This window comes from Nylanderia fulva, unplaced genomic scaffold (assembly GCF_048542155.1).
Source record: "Nylanderia fulva isolate GAGA-0341 unplaced genomic scaffold, ASM4854215v1 Scaffold45, whole genome shotgun sequence".
Taxonomy (NCBI): Eukaryota; Metazoa; Arthropoda; class Insecta; order Hymenoptera; family Formicidae; genus Nylanderia; species Nylanderia fulva.
Genome location: NW_028190532.1, coordinates 772896 through 793476, shown reverse-complemented (window position 1 = coordinate 793476; position 20581 = coordinate 772896). Strand labels below are relative to the sequence as shown.

The window sequence follows — 20581 nt, the reverse complement described above, 5'->3', positions numbered from 1 at the left end:
TATTTCAGGTAATAGATATTGCTGTAATAAAGGCGGATAAATGGAATTGGAGAGATAAATTTAATTTTACCCAATTGAAAATATATTTGTTGATTTATTTCTATCCTTTTTGACTCTGTTTTCATTTAGTACGTATATGATATAATAAGTTTTGCAATGGCAAATACTTAGATAGAAGATTTATTTCTATCTGGGAGTAGAGATCACTAAAATTATTAAATTTTTTTATTTATCTATGTGTCATGTAATAAGATATATATGAAAGTACAGGGTGGATTTTAGATTGAACTCATTCGTTGATTCATTTCTGCTTCGCTTTGCTCTAGTAACTCTTTATCGCTGGGAAACGCAGTTACTTTTCTCTCAATTGCTACACTTCTTCTAAGCTACAAATTCTTATCTTTATTTTCCACATCCGATTCATCCTTTAATTCTGAATTACTAAATCGAATTAGAGTGTTCATTAAAACCTTTAATCCGATAACCGTCTTTGCGTGTATTATTTCTAAATTTGATTTGTCGATTCAAATATAACAAAAACAGGTTTAAATCTAAATGTTTCTATCATTTATGTTAATCAAATATAATAAATAATACGATACAATTAAATGAAAGTTTTCTCAAAAATTTCACAAAGTATATGGGATAAATACACGATGAAAGAAACAAAAGTAAGGATATTTATTTATCGCCAAAAAAAAAAAAACTAAAAAAATCTTTTCACACGTATTTAACACGTTCGAAACTTTCCGGCATGGAGATAGGATCGTCTCGAAGCGTTCGATGAGACAGAAAATATCGCGAATATCGGAGTTACATCCCTGTTGCGAAGGGAAGTATGGGTGCGCGCGTTTTTCCGCTTGGAAAACTCGAAGCGAAGTAAAGAAATGAAGCTATGCATTGTTTTATACGCACCCACACACTCAGTCATTCTCATTCGTACCACTCTCTCGCGTCCGCGCAAGTTTCCCGCATTCTGATGTATATTTTCGCGAAGAGTTTTGCTCTCTGGACTTTGAATAGCGTGGCCGTTCATTTCGTTCGCGTGGCGATTTCACGAGCTCCCGCGTCCTGTTGCTGCAACGTGCTAATCCCCCGAGGCGAATCTCACGTTGCAACGTGTATCGACGTATATATACCTATACGTATATATGCAGTTTGCATCGCGCAAGAATTGCTCGCAGTCGTTACATGATGGAAGAGGAAACTCGTTCGTTCTTTCAACTTGCTTTCATGGCATTTTTCTTTTCTTTTTTTTTTTGTTTTTTACGTAGTCGATATCAAAACTCGTTACAAAATCACATGACATGAATATATTCGCATCGAGAGAAAACTTCTGCTTATAATCGTTAATTAAATTGTATTCCTTTCGTCATTTGTCTGTGATTAAATCGCATGAAGATATAGTATATACAGGTACATGTATCTCGCTAAATGCAACGCGAGAAATATTTTAGCGTGTTAAATGAGCCCGGCAAGTGGTATATTACCAAGAATTGAGACTCGTGTCCGCGATGGCAAAGAGTAAGTGACAGCCGAAATGATGGAACGTAGTGATGAAAACTCCACGGTGGAGCGTTTATAAATGGAGATGCACGAGATAGCGTCGCGTCGACATGAGAGATTGTCGCGGCGGAAGCATGGAAAAGACGCAGCGCTTCCGGTAAGCTACGTGGTTCATCTTGCTAGATTAGACATAGTAAAACGGGCGTCGAGCGATGTCAGCGCGCGCGTACGGTTGGTAGATGAGAAAATATGAATGCGTCTTTTCGTAAAAGCGGAGCGTACATATATATATACGCCGGCGTATTTCGAAGCTTCTTTCTCTATTTTTCTTCCTTTTAGTCTTTCCTCTTTGAGAGGAACAAAGGAAAGACATAATTTCGCATTGCTGCGCGTGTAAAGTACGCGTTTAATTCACAAAAGGCGGCATTTTTGCGCCGCTGTCGTTAACCGGAAATGTGTTGTTAATGTCACGCGTGTTTCGATTGAACTTTGTAGTTTCCTTTATGACGATGTAAGAGACAATTTTGCAACAAAGTTGTAAAATTAAAGAACCGTGTATACATCATTTTCTACACTTTATTATTAATTATCGCGCGACTTTGTACTTTAACTTCACTTTGTGTCTTAATCATTATTCCTTAAACGGAATTGCTCGCATTTACGCAACTCGATCACTGTGAGTGTAAAAAATCCCCTCGTCTGTTTGCAACTGTATGCATGCTTTGCGGCATATGTAAGTGCGCTGGATAAATCGTGAAATAAACGCGAATAAATATGCGATGATGAAATGCATGCACGAAGATGGAAGTCGGAGGCATCTCTCGAATCGAGAAATATTCGGGCCAAGGATTGGCTGCAGCTTTTTTCCTCTTCCACTGTTTGCATTCCGCCCGTATTTAATTCTTATCGTCGATGTCGAAATGGGCTTTCGGTTCTCACGTGAATTAATCATGCGTTTGATCACCTCATTTTACGGTGCGGTCCTCGAGATAAGTATGGTAATCGAGTGACCGTGCATGGCAAAACGATAATGCACCGTATATATGTACGTTTCGACCTTGCTTTGCATCGAACATTGTTAATTAGTAGGCACTTTGTGAGCAGCGCGCTACTTCACAAAGTACCCTCCTCACTTAAAGAGTACTCTTTGCTGTATATAATAGCAGAGGGAATAACTACACTTCTGCGAAAAAGATGTCTCTCTCGCGGAGAATATGAATTTTGAGTGCGCGAGTATATGAGAACTTTGAAATATATTCGTAAAAAAATACAGTATAATAAAGGGAAAGAAAAGAAAAAGATCTGAATAGTGTGCGAGTAAAATGTGGAATCTTTGATCATTCATTTTTCTATTGATTTTCGTTGGGAATTTTGATATTATATTATTTTATTAAAATTACATCCAAGTCAGGTTTATTTAAAATTTAGATGAAAAGGAAATTTTGTCGTCATCTATATTCACACCACGCTTCGAATAAATTAAGATAGATCAATTATGCAGAATCTATAAAATATACAAAAAATACTGATACTCTATTTTTATCGACTAAATAATAGATACAGTGTTGGTCGATGTTCAAAAAATTGGAAAGCAACTTAAAGATCGGAGAATACATTTTTTATAACGACGAGCTGCAAGAGAATGTTCTGGACAAAGCAGTCTCGAATGTGTATACGGGCACATCGAATTTCTCGTTTTGCGACGAGTTTGACATAACTACGCGGATGCAAAAGCGCGTGACGGAAACTGATGGACGTCAGTTCTTTCTGAACGCGTCATTTTTCTCGTAGAACGACAGACAGATATTAATTCTCAGCAGTTTCCTCCTCTTCTCCCTGCGATAACCCTCGATTTTCCCGGAAATCACGCGAAATAAGCACGTCGAAACTTCTCTCTTTGACTTGCTGTTAATTAATTTCGCAAATAACCGGACGTGTTTTCTCTTTCGCGGATGTTAGCGAAAGAAGAACGTGACATATTCTTTCGATAACCTTCGAATTGATATACGCGCGAGAGAGCAATGGTGCACTAGTCGATTATAAAGTCGCAACGTTGATAAAGCACGATTGACGCGTTTTAATTTACTTCGATCAGCGTGGTTTGATAAAATCGTTGAGATGTCATTCCCTGTAAAATAAATGGTGCGAGCAAAAAGTACCGAAAAAAGAGAATGGACCGCAGGACGTGGCGACGAGCGAAACTACGAATTGACAGCTGTGATCGACTCTTGCGGTGGTCAATGACATACTACTCTCAAATAAGCTTTCCGTGACTTGAACGTGAAATTCTATGTGCTCTATACATCGCGTGAAAAAAATTTGCACAAATAATATTTCTAAATTTACAATTATATTATACACATCGAAAACCAGTAAACAGATATGATAGGTGTAATAACACTCGAAAATATCGTAAATAACGAAAACGTTTATTAAATTTGTACGTTATTTACGGAAGAGATATTTATGAAGTGAGGGAAATAATAATGTGATAAAACAAATTAAAAGTGACACAAAACATTAATTATTATTAAGAATGTGAAAGCGCATTTTGGGAATTGTTTCGTTAAAAATTTTTAAAGATGCGGTGTAAATTAAAGGCTTCCGATATAACTAAAACAAAATGTATTACTCCGATAAAGTATGCCGAATGCGGCCTCAATGTTTCTCGGCCGTTATGATGCAAACTTATTCAATTAAAGCCGATCGTAGTTATAGCGCGAGGAAAATCTCTGAGGCGCATCAAGAAGGCAATAATTCTCTTTTCATCGTCTTTCTTTCGTCTTCTATCGAATCGACTTTCGTTTTTGGCAATAACAACTACGGACGTACTCGAGATTCTTTTCCTGTGCTTCTTGTCTATTCCTTCAATTCTGAAGGCGTCTCTTTGGCGGCCCTCGACATTGCTTTTATCTCTTGCAAAGTTTGTAAATCGACAACTTCGTGTCTTACGACGGGACTTTTCTCGAGAATCTCGTAGAATTTTTACGACTTATGCGAAAAGCTATGCCTGAAATGGCGATTGCCATTTGACAGAACATGATAAATCTCTGGATTGATTTGACACACGTCTATTTCGTCGACATATTTGGACTTTTTGCACGCATCATAATTAGATGCAATGTAAAAAAAATATAGAAATAAAAGAAATTATATGAAAAATGAAAAAAAGTTACACTCGAGATTAAGAAAATTTAATAATAATTCAATATGTATATAAGAGATTTATATTAATTATGAAATTGGTTAAAAGCAGGATGAAAATGGAATATCGAACATAGAGTTATTTTTTTCTTCCATCAAACGACTGCAAATAATAATTTTCAAGTTCTCGTACAATTAAAATGATCGTTCGAGATTACGTATCTCTAATCTCGGTGTTCCGAAACTACAATTTGGCTTTATATCTATCGATACGCATCGTATGAGCCCGATAAGAGGTTTCTTGAGAACTATCGAATTTTTGAGAGCCACGCGATTCCGCCTCCTCTTCTATCGTCTTTCCCTGCTATCGCGATTTAAGAAAGAAACGACTACGCGGCGAATGTTTGTTTACTACGATACGCTTTTCGATAAAATAACTTTATCGGATAAAGCGACGCCGAACAACGAGTCTCCTTTTCCAACGTCGAATATTCTATGATTTTCAATTCTCTTACATACGGGAAAGCGCTTTCGTTTCAACTGCAGGGCGCCACGTTTCTTTTTCACTTGTGCTTCCGTTACACAAAATCTTCGGGGGAGGATTAAAGTGCTTCTCTTAATATTATAAGTAATGCGTATATTTTTCTGTCAGCCCAAAGTTCCTCGATCACTCATGATGCTGAGAAAGCGCAAAAATAAAGCATAAATTGTCTAGAATTGTCTTTCATTGTTCCAACGTTTAACAGAATAAATTAAAATTTAATAAAATAAATGGAAGCGAATAATATCGCAGATTCAATATCATAACATGACAACAATATAGTAATATCTATTTCAAAAGAGATTTGCTTTTCATCGCGTACAAAGCGGACAAATAAATAACAATGGGAGTATTTTTCTTCTTTCGATGAAACAAGATCCATTGAAAGGAAAGAAATATTCCATTGATTCGTGCTTCGAATGCATTAAAAATTTAAAAAGGGCAAACGATGACCCAAAAAGTACCTCAATTACTTCTTAATCAATTCTGATTCAATTTTAAATGAAAATCTCTCGAATGAGAAGAATGTAGGAAAGAAACTCTCGCCTCTTCAAATATTAACGCGCAAACTCTCCCCACCCGAAGATCCGGTCAAACTTTCACGATTTTCATTTCAAGCCATAGTATAGTCATTCTCGATCTCTCGATCTATCAAACTCGTGGGCGCTGCAGCGAATCGACAGTGTATATCGAGTCGGTTTACTCTGACATTCGCTCTGTGTGTAAAAACTCAGTTGTACCTAACAGGGGTATTGCGTCGGAGACCTGGGGCAGGGTCTCGGCGACGAGGTTCAGGAACACCGTCAGCGATAGCAAGATGGTCACTCCTGAAACAGCCGTAGCCCACCTGTGCTCAATGATCCGTTCTCGTTCGTCGCGTCTGTGTGTTTCGCGAGCGGCGTCGACGAGTCCTTCCTCGCCACGAGGAAGAACGCGATCGCCGCTCGTCCTTTCTCCCTGTCGTCCTCGTCGACGAAGAGAAATCGAGCGAAGCTGAACCACGTCGAGTCAACAGTTTCCATCAATGAGAATTTATCTCTCTATCGCGATTCGAATGAGATGGGAAAATGAGAGGAAAAACGAAGAGGCTATTTTCGATATGTAGCAGTCGATTGTAAACCGGAGTAAAGTTTCGTAACTCGCTTCGATGGAATTGTCGACGGAAATCTCACGGGAGTAATACCTCCTTGCCGTTTTATCGCCGATGTTTCCTCAATAATCTTGAAACGCGAACAGACCACTCTGTCCCGAAGGGTTCAGCTCCGCCGAAAATTTCGTTCTGCTTTGCTCTACTCGACCTCGATATCCAGGTCAAAATCAAGAGCGGCTAAAAATGATAGATATCTCGTTAAAGATAAACGGTCCACGGTGTGTAATTATAAACTCGTAGACAAATTTGCGTACGCAAACATTATAATATTATATGAAGGAATCGGAATGAGATTGATGCTTAAATACTTATATATTAATTACAATTGTTTTTGAGCCAGTTCGGGAGTTTGCGATTCATTTCAAGTTAATTGTGTCAAGTAACTTTTGAATCTATATCTTTTTAAATTGTATGTTTAGTTTTACATAGATACTAATATGTAAAAAAAAATTAATAAATTTTATGGTCGATGATATAATCAGCAGTAACGCAATTATACTAGATCTAGTTAGAATTATCGAACTAACTGTAATTAAAGGACTGTAATAAAATTATATATTATTACTGACAATGAAAAGAGCATGAGTTTGCATAGAGTCGCAAAGCGGCGTCGTTAATGGATTTAGCTTCTAGAATGCAGTTTCTCATTAAAAGTAGAGTTTCAATGTTATTATCGATGGAATATCATCTCTAGCTAACTTTTATTCGAAGAATTTTTTTTATTAAGAGACAATAAAACAGTGCCTCGGTGACAGAATTTATCTCTTACCATTTAATATCTTTTCCATTTCTTGTTTTTACAATAGAACAGCAAAAATTATGTCTTTTTTAGTTAGATCCGACGGTACGGCAAAATTGCGCGAATGAATCACGAGAATGATTCCGTTCAATTTTTATTTATCGACAAAGTCGCTGGAACGGTGGACACTTCCGCTTCTAGATCATCCGCACGAGTATGACCTGTGGGAGGATGGAATTTCGATTTAGCGAACTATGACGCGTTTATATCCACCGATTCGCGTGCCTCGGACGGTTTTACCATTGACATCGGCCTGGGGAATCTTCACTCCTGGAAAATTGTTCTCCATTGTGCGAGAATGCACAGGTGCGATGAACCCTGCATCGCGACGATATAATGCACCGCTTCGAATGAATCGGGACTAGTTACGACTAGCTCTTTGAGTGTTAATTGACTGTGTCGCGTAATTATAAAATCCGCTGTAAGCGCTTGCAAGTACTCCAAGATTTGCGACTTACGTCCATTCTTTTGTTACAATGTTCGATTTTGCACTACAAAGGATTGTAAAAGTTTAACTAATGAGAAAATGATGCGGAAAGGTTAAATCAAGTATTAATTAAGTATAAATCAAGTGTAATTTTAAGAAAGATAATTTAAACGTAATTTAAAACTAGAAAGAAAAATAGCCTTGATAAACTGAAGAGGAGGAAAATCTTGAAAAGATAAAACGGTGAATATAGATCCAAGAGTAAGTAACAGAGTTTGATCTCTCAACGCAATATATTCATTCAAGCTGGCTCGAATTATTATTATTTGTATATATTGTTTTTATATGTATATATTATTTTTATTTGTATGTAGCAATTTCATTTCATTCCTTTGAAAACTTTAATATTACAGAAATGTAACCATCCCATAATATTCTGAAAAATTATTCAGTAAGATCAAAGCGTGCACAATTCTTGTATTTTTATTCTTGTATTTTATTTTAATTTATCCTTGCGAATATATTTTATATAAAAAATATAATCAAAGCGTAGTAAAAAAGATAAATTATCAAGATGAGTTGTAATTTAATATGTAGGTATGTTAACTAGAAATCTGAAGCCACAGTGTAAATCAGTGTGTGAGAGTTGAATTTCAGATCACAAAGCGACAGAGATAAATTTGTATAATAATTTAGATATGGAAAGAGTATGCTTACATAAAGTATACAAGTCATTTAAAAAAATAAAAAATAAAAAAATAAATTATTCATTGATACTAATTAAAAAAACACGCAAAAAAATAGAATAGTCTTAGGCGATAATGGGATAGAATTCTTTCTATATAGGACAATGAATTGGAATGCATTCTTATTTGAAACTCTAGCACACACTACACACACAGAAGTGCGTTACAGTGTATTCGTGTGTAAAAATGAAAGAGATATTTTTGTGTAATCTTTTTCATGGCTGAGAACATTGTACACATATCTCAAATGACAATTACGTTTGTGTATTAATATAGAAACTCATTCGCATACTTATTTATATGAGAGTTTATCGTATTCTTTGTAATATGTTTTTGCAGTCATACATATTCCAGTAAAATATATCCCTCATTTTGTTTCTTTCTTTTTTTCATATTATTACTTTTATGTGATATACTTGACTATGAAAATTACATTCCGTTGGAGAATTGAAAAGTTGTTTCGAAAAAAATAAATGTCATGGCGAAATGAATTCCCGTCAAAATGGTGCAATCTTGAGAAATTCAATTTATTGCGAAAAGTTAATTAAAACTCTGAAAAATTTCGAGTAACGTTTATATTCTCTTCTTTTAAAAGTTGGATGATTATAGTTGGTATATTGCGACAGGTGATATCAAAGTACTATATATTTTCATTTTTTCTTTTTTCTCGTCATAATATTGCACCATTAATTTTTTTCGTGTTTTGTTAAGAAAAGTTTGCGCCGCGAAACAAATCGTTCGGCGACGATGTCAGGACGTCGCGTTGGCGTGAAATTATTATAAGTCGAAGGTATCGTGAATTTACTTTGAGAGGCAATTTCTCTCTCGGGCCGAGCAAAACTCGAGTGTCGCTGGAAAATGAAAAGGGCAAGAGAGGCGAGAGAAAAACGTAAAGCCGGTTCGGTGCTTCTTCCATCTTTGCCGTCTTGTCTCATTCTGGAAAAGAGGAATAAATTTTGTACCATTCTTCCTTCTCCTTCTGGCTTTTTCCTCCGCTTATGTTTGCTCCCTTTCTCTCTCTCTCTCTCTCTTAATTCTAATAACGTCGCGGTTACTCGAACCTTTTTTTCAAAACCGTCACAAAACTTTTCGTCATTCGCCGGACAGAACGGCGTTATTATAACTCGACGAACTATGAATTTACTATGAGCGAGATAATACCTCCATGTACGTACAAAACTTTGACGTCAAGAGGGAACGAGGCTTGAGAAAGAAGATGAAGAAGGAATAAAGTGTCGTCCGGCGTGAAATTTCGTCGGTGCCCGATTTTCTTCTGGTTCTCTTGGAATATGAGTGACTCGATACGGCAAAAGCAGAGAGGACTCGAGGTGACGGTTATCGCCTAAACTTCTGTCGAAGTTTCCCATTGAAGAGGAGTGTGAGAGAGAGAGAAGTGGAAGGGGGAAAGAAGAAGTAAGAGCTAAAATGGAAAAGCAGCGAACCGTGTACCACGATGTGAAAAAATTTTCTTCGTCCGAAGCTCCAGAATGCTTGGTAACATGTGAGGATTATTTTGGGCAGTAATGTCTATCGATTCTTGAATAACTTTCCAAGGTAAAACAAAGATACAATATTTGCGTTTTTCAAAGAATTAAAATTTAATTGAGTTACAGATCGTTAAAGTTTTAACGGCTATATATAGAAGCTACATACATTTGTCTCTTAAGGTAGATAATTTTATCATATTAAATTGCTGTATAGTAAAATTAATGAACAACAGGGAGAAAACTCTTTCTCTCCCTCATTTTTTGTACTTTTAATTTTATTAACAATTACTTTACTTTAAAAAATGCGAATGTGCGAATCGATTTTAAATTGAATTTTGTGGCGACTTTTATTCGGTAATTTGATTCTTTTATTTAATAAATAATTGATGCATTCAATAATGTAATAAATTAATAAAATTAGTGATCAAGAGTTTTACATTTGACAGAGGGGATATATCGTGAAATTCGATTAAACGTGTCGTATGTGGGCGACAGAAATATATAACAAACGAGTATTATGGATATTAATCGATCGATTAACTGGTTTGTGCATTGGAAAATGCGGTCATAATTAATAAAATTAGAAATTGAGTGTTACAATCTATCGAGTATCTATTGGCTTCGCGCGTGCAAATCTATTCAACGTCATTTTATAGTAATTAGAATAGAGAATGTAATTATCAACTAGATACGGAATAATGAGCGCATGCGTATGCGCTTAAAAATCATACACTCTACAATGTATATCTTGACGTACGGTAATTGTCGAATCGACATACGAACGATGCTATTTCCTTCCTGCGCGGAAACACGATGTTACTGTCCGATTCCAATCCCGATCGAAATCGGTAGCGATAAATCCGTTCAACTAGTCACCAGACATCCTATTCTCATCGGACTTCCAAGCTCTCTTTTTCAAGGCAAAAGAGATTGACTTCAATACCCTTTTTTTTCTTTTCAATCAGAAACCGTCTTCCTTTTCCTGTAATGTCCAATGCGGGAGTAATTTTGGATAAAATATTGGTAATATGTCACAAAAGAGCGGATGTAATTTACGAGTGAATTAATTTGTTCAATAGTGCTGGAAATATCTAAATGTGTGTCATATAGGTACATATATAGATATATGTTTTGTGAATAAAAATTTTATATATATTTTTTTAGAAAAATATTACATATATATAAAAATTATATATATTTCTAAAAAAAATATAAAAATTCTTGTTCACAAAACAAGATGAAAGAATATAAGAAACGTGTATTCCCGAGAATCTGATAAGTCTGTAGTAAATTTTGCACGCCCAACTGGAAATCTATCGAGTAACGTTATCAACTTATCGATATCGATTGCCGCATTAATCAAGCCACATTAACGCGGGCACATTTTATATACCGTTTCTCTGCGAGACGTTGCAAAATCGCGTTCCTCCTCTGCTGATCGGTTTCCAGCCATTCTGTGCTTCGTCGAAGTGCTCGTAAATGATTAAACTACGAGATTCTGCATTATTCCGACGATTAACGAAGCAGCCGCCGCCAATTAGGAGCGATCGTTCGATCGGTGCACTACAGAATCGCACATGTCAGGTTTAACGCTTCCTGTTAAAACGAACGAAGAGGAGGGGGAGATCCATTATTCCGAAATAATGGCGTACGAGGGTACCAAAATCCAGGACGATGAAAAACGATAATCCATGATCGTGTGCCTAAACGTGAGTCGGAAACCGAGTGGAGACTTTGCCGACCCCTGCCATACAATTATTGTTAAGCTACGCACGTGATCTCCCGAATTTCTTTTTATTCATTCAATTAGGCCATCGCGACGCTCGTGGAACGGCACGTGACATTGGAGAAAGCTCGTGGAAAGTAATCCTAAAGAAATTGTCCTCGTAACCGGCTTACCGAATTATATCGTGTCGTCAGGTCGAATGACGGTAGAGATATAACATATATTTCGCGCTTGTCTCTTCTTCTTCAAAAATACATTAGCAAAATTATTTATGTCTTGAAAAATGATACAATCTAGCTTATCGAACAATCAAATCGAACTATACAATCCAATATAATTACAATGTCGTGTTTAATTCCGTGTTAATTTTATTAATTAAGCTTACTAATGTTAATTGCATTCACTTCATTAATAAATTATTTTCTGAAAAGAGAGAGAGATAGAGACAGGACTCTTCTATGCAGCAAAATTTTGTTTTAAAGTTATGCCTTTAGTTAACTTAGCGCATTGCAGATAATTTTGGATGCTCCCTGTAAACACAAGCCATCGATTGAAAGCTGATCCTTCCGACGAGGATTCTATTTGCATCTAATTAGCTCGGGCCGATATGTTTCCATGGAGACGTCACTGTTCGTCCATTTTCAACCATGGACACGCACTCATTGATAGATACATATTGATTGTCACATCAATAGCTCCTGTAATCATTCAGGGTGCATCCAATGATTGTCCATTGTTGTATCATTACTCTATTTGGCAATCTAAGATGTCACGGATGCATCTAATGGACATTGGCAAATTAGGTCCCCTTTGTTATCATTAACGCAAAATGTAATTTAGGTCAATCTTTTTGATTTAATTGTATTTTTTGCAAAAAGCTTTTATAAATTATACTTTTGATTAAGGAGAACCAACTTTTTCCACTCTCTCTCTCTCTCTCTCTTTCTCTATTTTTTATCCATGTAGATAGAATTTTATTTTTTCTACGTTGCGAAAAATTGCGAAATTAAAAATATATACATGTATAACGATATGATCGCAGTATCAAAGATATTCATCTTCTCCAGATTTTCCTCTATACTCATCCACCATCAAAATGATTAAAACATTTGTCAAACGACAAACTTGACACAATGTGAGAGTTTTTGAAATGAAAATTAGAGAAATGCACGCGTTTCTCCCGAATTGGCTCGTATACTTCTCTTCTTATACACGTAACACCGTAACACCGTGCCTCTTTCTTCCTCATCCTTCCGACTCGCTCTCACGCACGCCCGATTTCAAATGGACATTGTTTTTCTCCGCGTCACGATCATCGACGGCTTCGAAATCGGCCGGGGAGAATCGACTTTTCTTCCCCACGCGCGATCGAGGATCTTCTTGGATCCGAGCGGACTTACCTTACGCTTCCAGGCTGGAATGTCAAGGAAAGAAATCAAGGGTTCTTTTTTTTTTGGAGGAAGACGAAAGACTTGATTATATACACGTGTTGTACATGTAAGGCCCCGCAAGCTCTGTAGTCGTCCGCAGATACGAGGGACACGCGGGCCTCGGGTCTCTCGCTGGCGAATCGAGAGAGACGCACTCACTCGAGTCAAGCCGAAGTTCTTTAATTGTGGGGATGCGGAGGGAGAAAAACAAAGAATGCGTGCCGCGCGATTTTTGTTCTCTCTTTCTCGAGTCTCTAAGTTTTTCTTGCGCGAAAAACGCGACAAGTGAAAAACATCATTTTCGTGTTAATGTTTGATAAAGGTCAGATGGGCAAAAAATGGAGGATACGAGAACTCTTATTGGATCATATATGATGTAGGAATGATTGAAAATGGATTTTGTGATATCCTTATTTTGGGACATGCGAAGTCGTATTCGGAGTAAATAAAAATAAATATCAGACAGAATATCTCTCCTCAATATATCACCTAGATATGTATAATGAATCGTTGATGATTAATCAACGATTAAGAGCTCCTTCGTCGATTGCATCTCGAACACACAAGTCGCGATTAAGCAACTATAATATCTCAATTCCCGGATGAGTCTCATCGGATGTTCCTCAAGATCATGTCTCATTTCTCGTCTCTCTCAGCTCATCGATCAAATAATAAATGATCGAACGACCTTCTTTCGCCGTCGCCTTCGACATGTGACGAGGATCCCGCGAAACGTGGATTACGATACTTATATCGAGGACCCTTCCTGTGGACATCCCCGATAGAATGGTGCCTGGAAAGCGTGTCTCTTAAAGAAATTGCCGATGCGAGGGAGGAGACGCTCTCTCGAAAGCGTTGACGACGGATTAAATATAGGCTGCACGCGATCGGCTCGGAATCGATCGATCAATCCGACATGCTGTCGATACAAAGTCGTCGCACGTGAGCATTACACGTACGCGACATCATCGCACGATGCGGTTGGCAAGCAGCCGCCATCCGGTAACCATACGGCCACTAACGCCTACGAAAACGCTCCGACCGCAGACCGGATTGCAGGCGGACAATTAGTCGAGCCGTATCACAAGCGGAATATGCGATCTAATCTCTAAATTGCAAGACGAGACAAACGATAATAGATATCCGTAGCATGATTCTGGATCAATTCCAGAAACTCGAGCTATAACCCCAATTTTCCATCAATAAGAACAACTATCATGTAATCCCCTACTAATCTGAGACTCCCGTGTGATTGTCGCTTCACCTATCTTGCGCCACGTGTCAAGACATTCTGCTCTACCTACCCTCTGGATTGGCATTAATTTAATCGCGCGCAGGGATGAGTGCGCATATCGCTGCAAAGTCGTATCCCCCGACGGTAGAAACTGCTGTCTAGGAAAGCGCCGAGTAAGCCGAATGAACGAAGAGTAGAATTCTGCCTGCTTGCGCGCGATTTACCACGTTTATCTATATTCGTACAGGCGCTACTGCTCAAAATCGATTATTCTGCGTTCTTGATAACTTCTCACCAAGAGAGGACAAATAAGCCTCGTCTCTGTTTCATCCCAAGTACTTTGGAATACGAAGGCACGTGATTTGCGAAGAAAGAATTACTAATGGAGCTAATTTGAGGACGAATAATTGAGATTCGAGGGACTGTGTACAATAAACGATTAAAGAAATATAAGCTTAATAAAAAGAGAGCTTACCTGTTATATCAACAGACTTTTACCAACTACTCGATCTAAGCCTCGAAGAATCAAGTGTGTTTTATTAATTTTTTTTTAATTTATATAATTTGTATACTCTCACAAATACTAATAATTTCGAACTTTTAAAAGCATTTTGACATATTAAACAAATATATAATATATTTATGTCTCTGTTTTTATATTAAAATTTTATTTATTACACAATATAATTTAACACATTGAAAGCTAAATCGGCGAGTATAATCTACAATGCTGTTGAGTGCCGAAGAGTTAAAAGATTGTTGCGAATTTTATATTTTATTGGATTTACAATTGGATTCGTTGCATTTACGTTACACTATGTTCGGCTATGGCAATACAATTTCTGCTAATATTTTCAATAGAATTGTAAAAGGATTTGCATCAAGAATTAGGCTTTACGTTTGTATTGAATATTAGTCAAGAACCTCACTGAATAATGCACTGACAGATAATGCACTCTGGCCAGCGTACCTGTAAGACCTGCACTTTCGGAATTAGAGTACGAGTTGATAGCATAGTCCATTTTTGCGTCGTTCGGTAATTAATATCCATTAATAAAGTTTACCGAACACGCCGAGTTGTTGGCTTTTTAGCAAATAGGACATATACTACAGCTGCATTAATTAACGTTATTTGAAAAAATACACGTTGAGATCTGTTAATTAATAAGTACACGCAAATTGACTTTCCATCTTCGTCGATCAAACTTGGTGGTGCGAAAATATAAATATAGTGAGAATTTCATTTAAATTAAAATTTTACAAAAGATTACAAAAGAATGATAAAAAAGAGAAAATTACTTTTCTTTATCATTTTTGATAATATATATCTACGACAAGAAACTGTATCGACTAAAGTCGTTTCCATCATTTTTTCGTGTGTACTATTGTAGTTATTGTATAGCTTTGTGTACCTTTTTTCAGGATAAGCGATACAGCATTATCTATTAATAATGGATAATCCTGCTGAACAATATTTGTCATAACTCTGCCTGTGTGCAATAATTTGCTGTTGAAAATGTACCATTCTATTGCCTATTGCTCGCATCGATCGAGCATATGTATTGTATATAGCGATATATATGTATATACATATAATATATACGTGCACTATATATAGTGGCATATCCGATTTTTTTTTAAACTTTTGATATCGTCCATTTCCGATATACCGCGCCGAATCTCGAGTTTCAATATCGTTGGTCTCTAGATCCGTGATGGAAATTGAAATTTGCATCATTCGCTGTGTGCTCTCTTCTAAATCGGGATGCCTAGTAAATGAAACGGCCGAGTGATTCGCAATACGGATAACGTTGGTAAGGAAAAATATACGAATGCGTTTTTTTGCCTCGCATTAAAATGCTCGATAATATTCTAATTAGAAACTCTCTTCAGCTGCCGCTAAACAGACAATTAATGGCGCGTGAAATATCGATATATCATAGTCTGCAATCGTTATACGCGCCGTGAAGTTTTAATTGAACGATTTCGTATTTGAATGCGCGGTAAAATACCTAACTTATCCCAAAGCTAGTCTGAGCTCGTGTAGTTCATTCGAAAAAGTCCCAGCGGCAAGAACTTCGTAATTTAGAGTGAAAGCTGGTAATTTGCCATGTCGCGTTGTGGAAGTTCATGCATATCGCGTGTCGTGCATTGCGATACGAACCGGCCGTGACACATTTCAATAAAAAAAGAAAAAAAAAGAAAAAAACAGAGCTTTAAAAAATGGAGTCATTAGTGAAAAAAAATATTTTTTAATGGATTAAAACTAACAGAAATATATGTATAAGTTCGAAAATTTTGTAAAACGTTTGAAACTTTGACTACTTTCCTTAAGTACATTCTTATAGTCTTTGATCTACCATTCCAAACTTTAATCTCAATCGGACGAATTCCTCGACGAATTTGGGTTACAGATCTTTCCAAGATTCTAAACGACGAAAAGACGTAAAATGACGTAAAAAGAATTGGAAAGAAATAAAACTATATATTCATTGCGATTAAATAAAGGATCGCTTGTTAAATCACGTATTCTTTCCGAGAGGTGCGCGTTTGCCCTTATACACACTATATTATAGAAACAATTATGCGTTCGCACGTCGAGCAATTTCGAGGCGCGACACGGCGGTGAAAAATGTAGCGGGCTTTGGAAAACTCGGTTCGCGAGATAGACGTAACTTATGGTCCGCGCGATAAGCGCGATATCGGCATATCGGAAAGGCGATGGTGTTGCCTATAAAGCTGGCCGTATTAGTGATGCAGTAGCTGCTCGCGCGCACAATCGCCTTCGACGTGGCTGACGGGCGTGTGCTTTTCCTCGTCGACTATTTCGCGCGAGATAGCCCATGCGCTCCTGCATAAATTTGCATAGCGCGCGCGATGCGATGAACGACAGCGCGACGTTTCGAGGCGGCGCACAAAGCGGACCCGGTTCGTCGGCCGCGCATATCGGCTTCCCGTCTCGCTATTTTCTTGTCACCGTTACAGATTATTCCGCCGATTTAAGAGGGAGCGTTTCCGCCTCGAGGCGAAACGGGCGAAGCTGAAATTGCTGAAGCTGTCGGGCCGATTTCGCCAACACCTCTCTGGCGCTAAGAGCGATTTATTAAATTTCCTTAGAGGAAAACCGGCTGTCACAAGCGCAAGCTCAGTTCAATTTCATTGAAACGTGAAATAATCGTAAACCGAGATTTTCAGAGGGAACTTCAAGAAATGTTCCCTGTTAGGTTATTATTCATTTCAAAATGTATGAGATAGTTATATTAGTTTGATCGAAATTAATTGAAATCTGTCGTAAGACGTATGTTTGGATCTTACATTCAGTGTTAAATGCGCGGTCTTGTGATAGTCACTTGCGGTTGCTATATTCACTATATTGGATAAATGCTATTCAGAAACAAATAGATAGATGTGGTGCCAAATGTGGAATGTGAAAACTAGCGTAATGGAAAGAACTGATAGAACGACTCATCTTTTTATTTAATGAATAAATACACGCTCTTAAATATCATAGTGACTATCAAATAATTAAACTCATTTAAAATCTTCTTTAAGAAATCTCCCTTTAATCAATGAGAAATTTAATCTTTTTTGCATTTAAGACGTGAAAAAAAAAAATATAAAATTCTCAAACTGAGGAATTGTTTGAAGCAATAATTTTGACGCCACTTATGTAAATATCGTGCAATTTCTCGGATTGTTGCCGTTGAAAAATTGTTCCACGGGTTATTTGCGACGCAGGATTTCACAATTTTCCATCGGCTTTAGAGCGCTTAAAGTGAAATTTGCGAACCGAGTTTGTTTGTGCGATTATATTCACGGTAATCGGCGCTCGCTGGTCGATATTAGAGACTGCATTAACCCGCCAATTTTGCAAGTTATACGAGACGTTTCCAATAAATCTACAATTAAACGTATCGTCATAAATTAAAAAAGTGCTCTGTTTTGCCTTCGATTCTTTGCCTTCGAGAAATTTCTGGCTGTTGTGTTCTATCTCGATTTGCGAAAATATCAGCTTACAACGAGCATTTATCGAGCTTCCTTTCGATTTATTCCGCGCATTGCAATTTTACGTCGTTTCAATCGACATCGCACTTTATCGGTATCGTACACAAACGAGAACGCGTTTGCGAATCGACACATTTTTGTTGTCGAAAAATTCCCGAAAACGAGACGGTATCACTCGACTGAACATGTCATATTTCGCGGACGGTGAGCATTATTCGCGCGAGACAACTGCAATAGAGAGAGAGAAAGACAGAGAAAGAGCCATGAAATTATTCATCTGTCCATTTCGGAGCAGTTACTGAATACCTCTCTTTGTGGCGAGCACAGACGATTCAAATGACGAGATCACTCAGTCGATGGAAAACGATTGAAATTGTTCCGAGACATTGCCTTGATTTATCTCCACCCTCGAGAGAATTCACTGTTACAAAGGATATTTCAGGACGAAAAATAAAAATTTAACGACTCATCGAATGAAAAATGTGTCGCGTGAAAAAAACTCATAGCGTTTAAGATTAAGCAGAATTGAACGATTAAAAAATAAAATGTGCTAAATGAGAAATAATTGGAATTTTTAAGTCGAAATCCCTTTTTAACAACGTGACATCTTTTGTTGATGCGTGGCATTTTTCCAATCTGAAAATCTAACAATAAGTGTTTTGATTATATAGCAAAACATATTTCGAACTTTAGATTTCAATATTGTTCTCACCCGATGTGAATAATAAAATTGATGACGCTTGATCAACTATGGATGGAAAATCAAAGAGGCCATTTATTAACGTTAATTGCCTTAACAATCCGGCACCTTTGTACAATTATCTTGACTGCATAATTCATTGAGAAGCTATTAGAAGTGACTTTATGCGGGCAAGCATGTAATTAGCAGCTCGTGCTGCCAAGTGTGCTTCGTGCTAAATTAGCGATTTCATTCAACCGCCTCCGGTCGCGATTCACGGAAGTAACTTTTCCTTCCTGTATGCGAAAGGGAGAAAGCGAGCTTCTATTCTCGTGAAGCGCGACGAGAAGGAACGATTAATCGGTAGATTTCTGATCACGATGACGTTGCAGTTTTTTTTACTCTGGACAGGTCGTCAAGTTACCTGTTGCCAGTTCGTTAAAGCGCTCACTAAAGTTAGACTTTTTATGTGCGCAAGATTGCAGTGGAAAAGAATTATTAAGTTATCAAGTGGAGAGTAAAAAATTTGTGTGTAGCACAAAAAGCGTCCATATTTCATTCAATAAAGCTCGACTATCCTCGCTTGGAATTAATAAAATCGACAATCATCACAATATGTAGGTAACCCAATATTTTCATTTTAATGCGATTAATACGTCAAATATTTTTTTTATTCAAAACTCTTCCAAGAATATCGCTTATCACGAAACGAAAGAATCAGCTGCGTGAAATCAAAGCGTTCGCCGAACGCCCATTAGAACCTAATTATCTCTCACGCTATTAGGTTAATTAGGAGACAACTCGCAAAAATATTTTGATGATTCTGAAAAATCGATGTGATTATTTTATCCTTTCTCTCACTCTCTCTTTTTCTGTTGGACTGAAAGAAATGTCTAACAAATGTAGTTCTTTGTGATACTTTTGGACGTTGAAGGAGTTGGAAACAGCAGCGAGATAGCCCACCGAATTGCCCTGTAAAAGGGCAAGAGAGGGCACTTCGCGGGAACGAAATAGAGCCTAAAAGGAATTTGCGTTCAGCGCCGCTCTCATGGGGGTTTGTTTTAAGATGCATCGCACGGCGCATTTATCCCAGCCACGGACTTTAATTAAACTTTCTTTCCCAGAGGAGAGAAAGTAGTATAGGAACGATCCTCACCGTGTGTATGTGCGTGAGGATACCCTGTTTTTTTCCCTCTTCTTCTTCCTTTCATTGAACAACAGAAGGGACCAGCTTCTGGAAATCGATCGTTTTTTTCCCCGCATCGTCGCGTGGAATGACGTTTATTACAGTTTGTTGCATCAACTTTAATTAGGCCAAAGTATGCGCTTAATCAAATTTCCTTTCTTATTACAGCTTGAACTATGATGTAAAAAGAGATAGAAAGTTCTCGTTATAACCAGAATTAAATTTGAAGTTAATTTCCAAGATGCTAAAAAGTTAACAAGATAGAGATATATTGTTTTTTGTAAACTCGTTTAGATGATCGTTAAATAAAAAACAAAAAAAAACATTTTACAAATTGCGAATTCTAGATAAAGTTATCTTTAATTGTGTGAAATGTTGATTTATATTCGCGCCTCTTCCAGATCTCACCTGTTCGCGGTAATCTAGGATACCATGTGTAGTAATTTGATTAAAGTGCGAAAGTGCTTTAATTCAACCTATGCGTTGAATCAAAAATGCACTTTGCATCATGCTAGATAGAC

General features: G+C 37.3%; 1 protein-coding gene across 6 annotated transcripts in view; it reads right to left on the bottom strand.

Moving 5' to 3' along the window:
- nAChRalpha6 (nicotinic acetylcholine receptor alpha6) overlaps positions 1-20581 on the bottom strand; it is a 226627-nt gene that overhangs the window by 54146 nt on the left and 151900 nt on the right. For 2 of the 6 annotated variants that reach the window (XM_085486606.1, XM_085486604.1), the window contains one exon: positions 5932-6018. The exons of the other annotated variants lie outside the window; for them this stretch is intronic. In XM_085486606.1, the coding sequence (XP_085342732.1) occupies positions 5932-6018 (87 nt within the window). The remainder of the gene's footprint in view (positions 1-5931; positions 6019-20581) is intronic. 6 annotated transcript variants of the gene reach the window in all.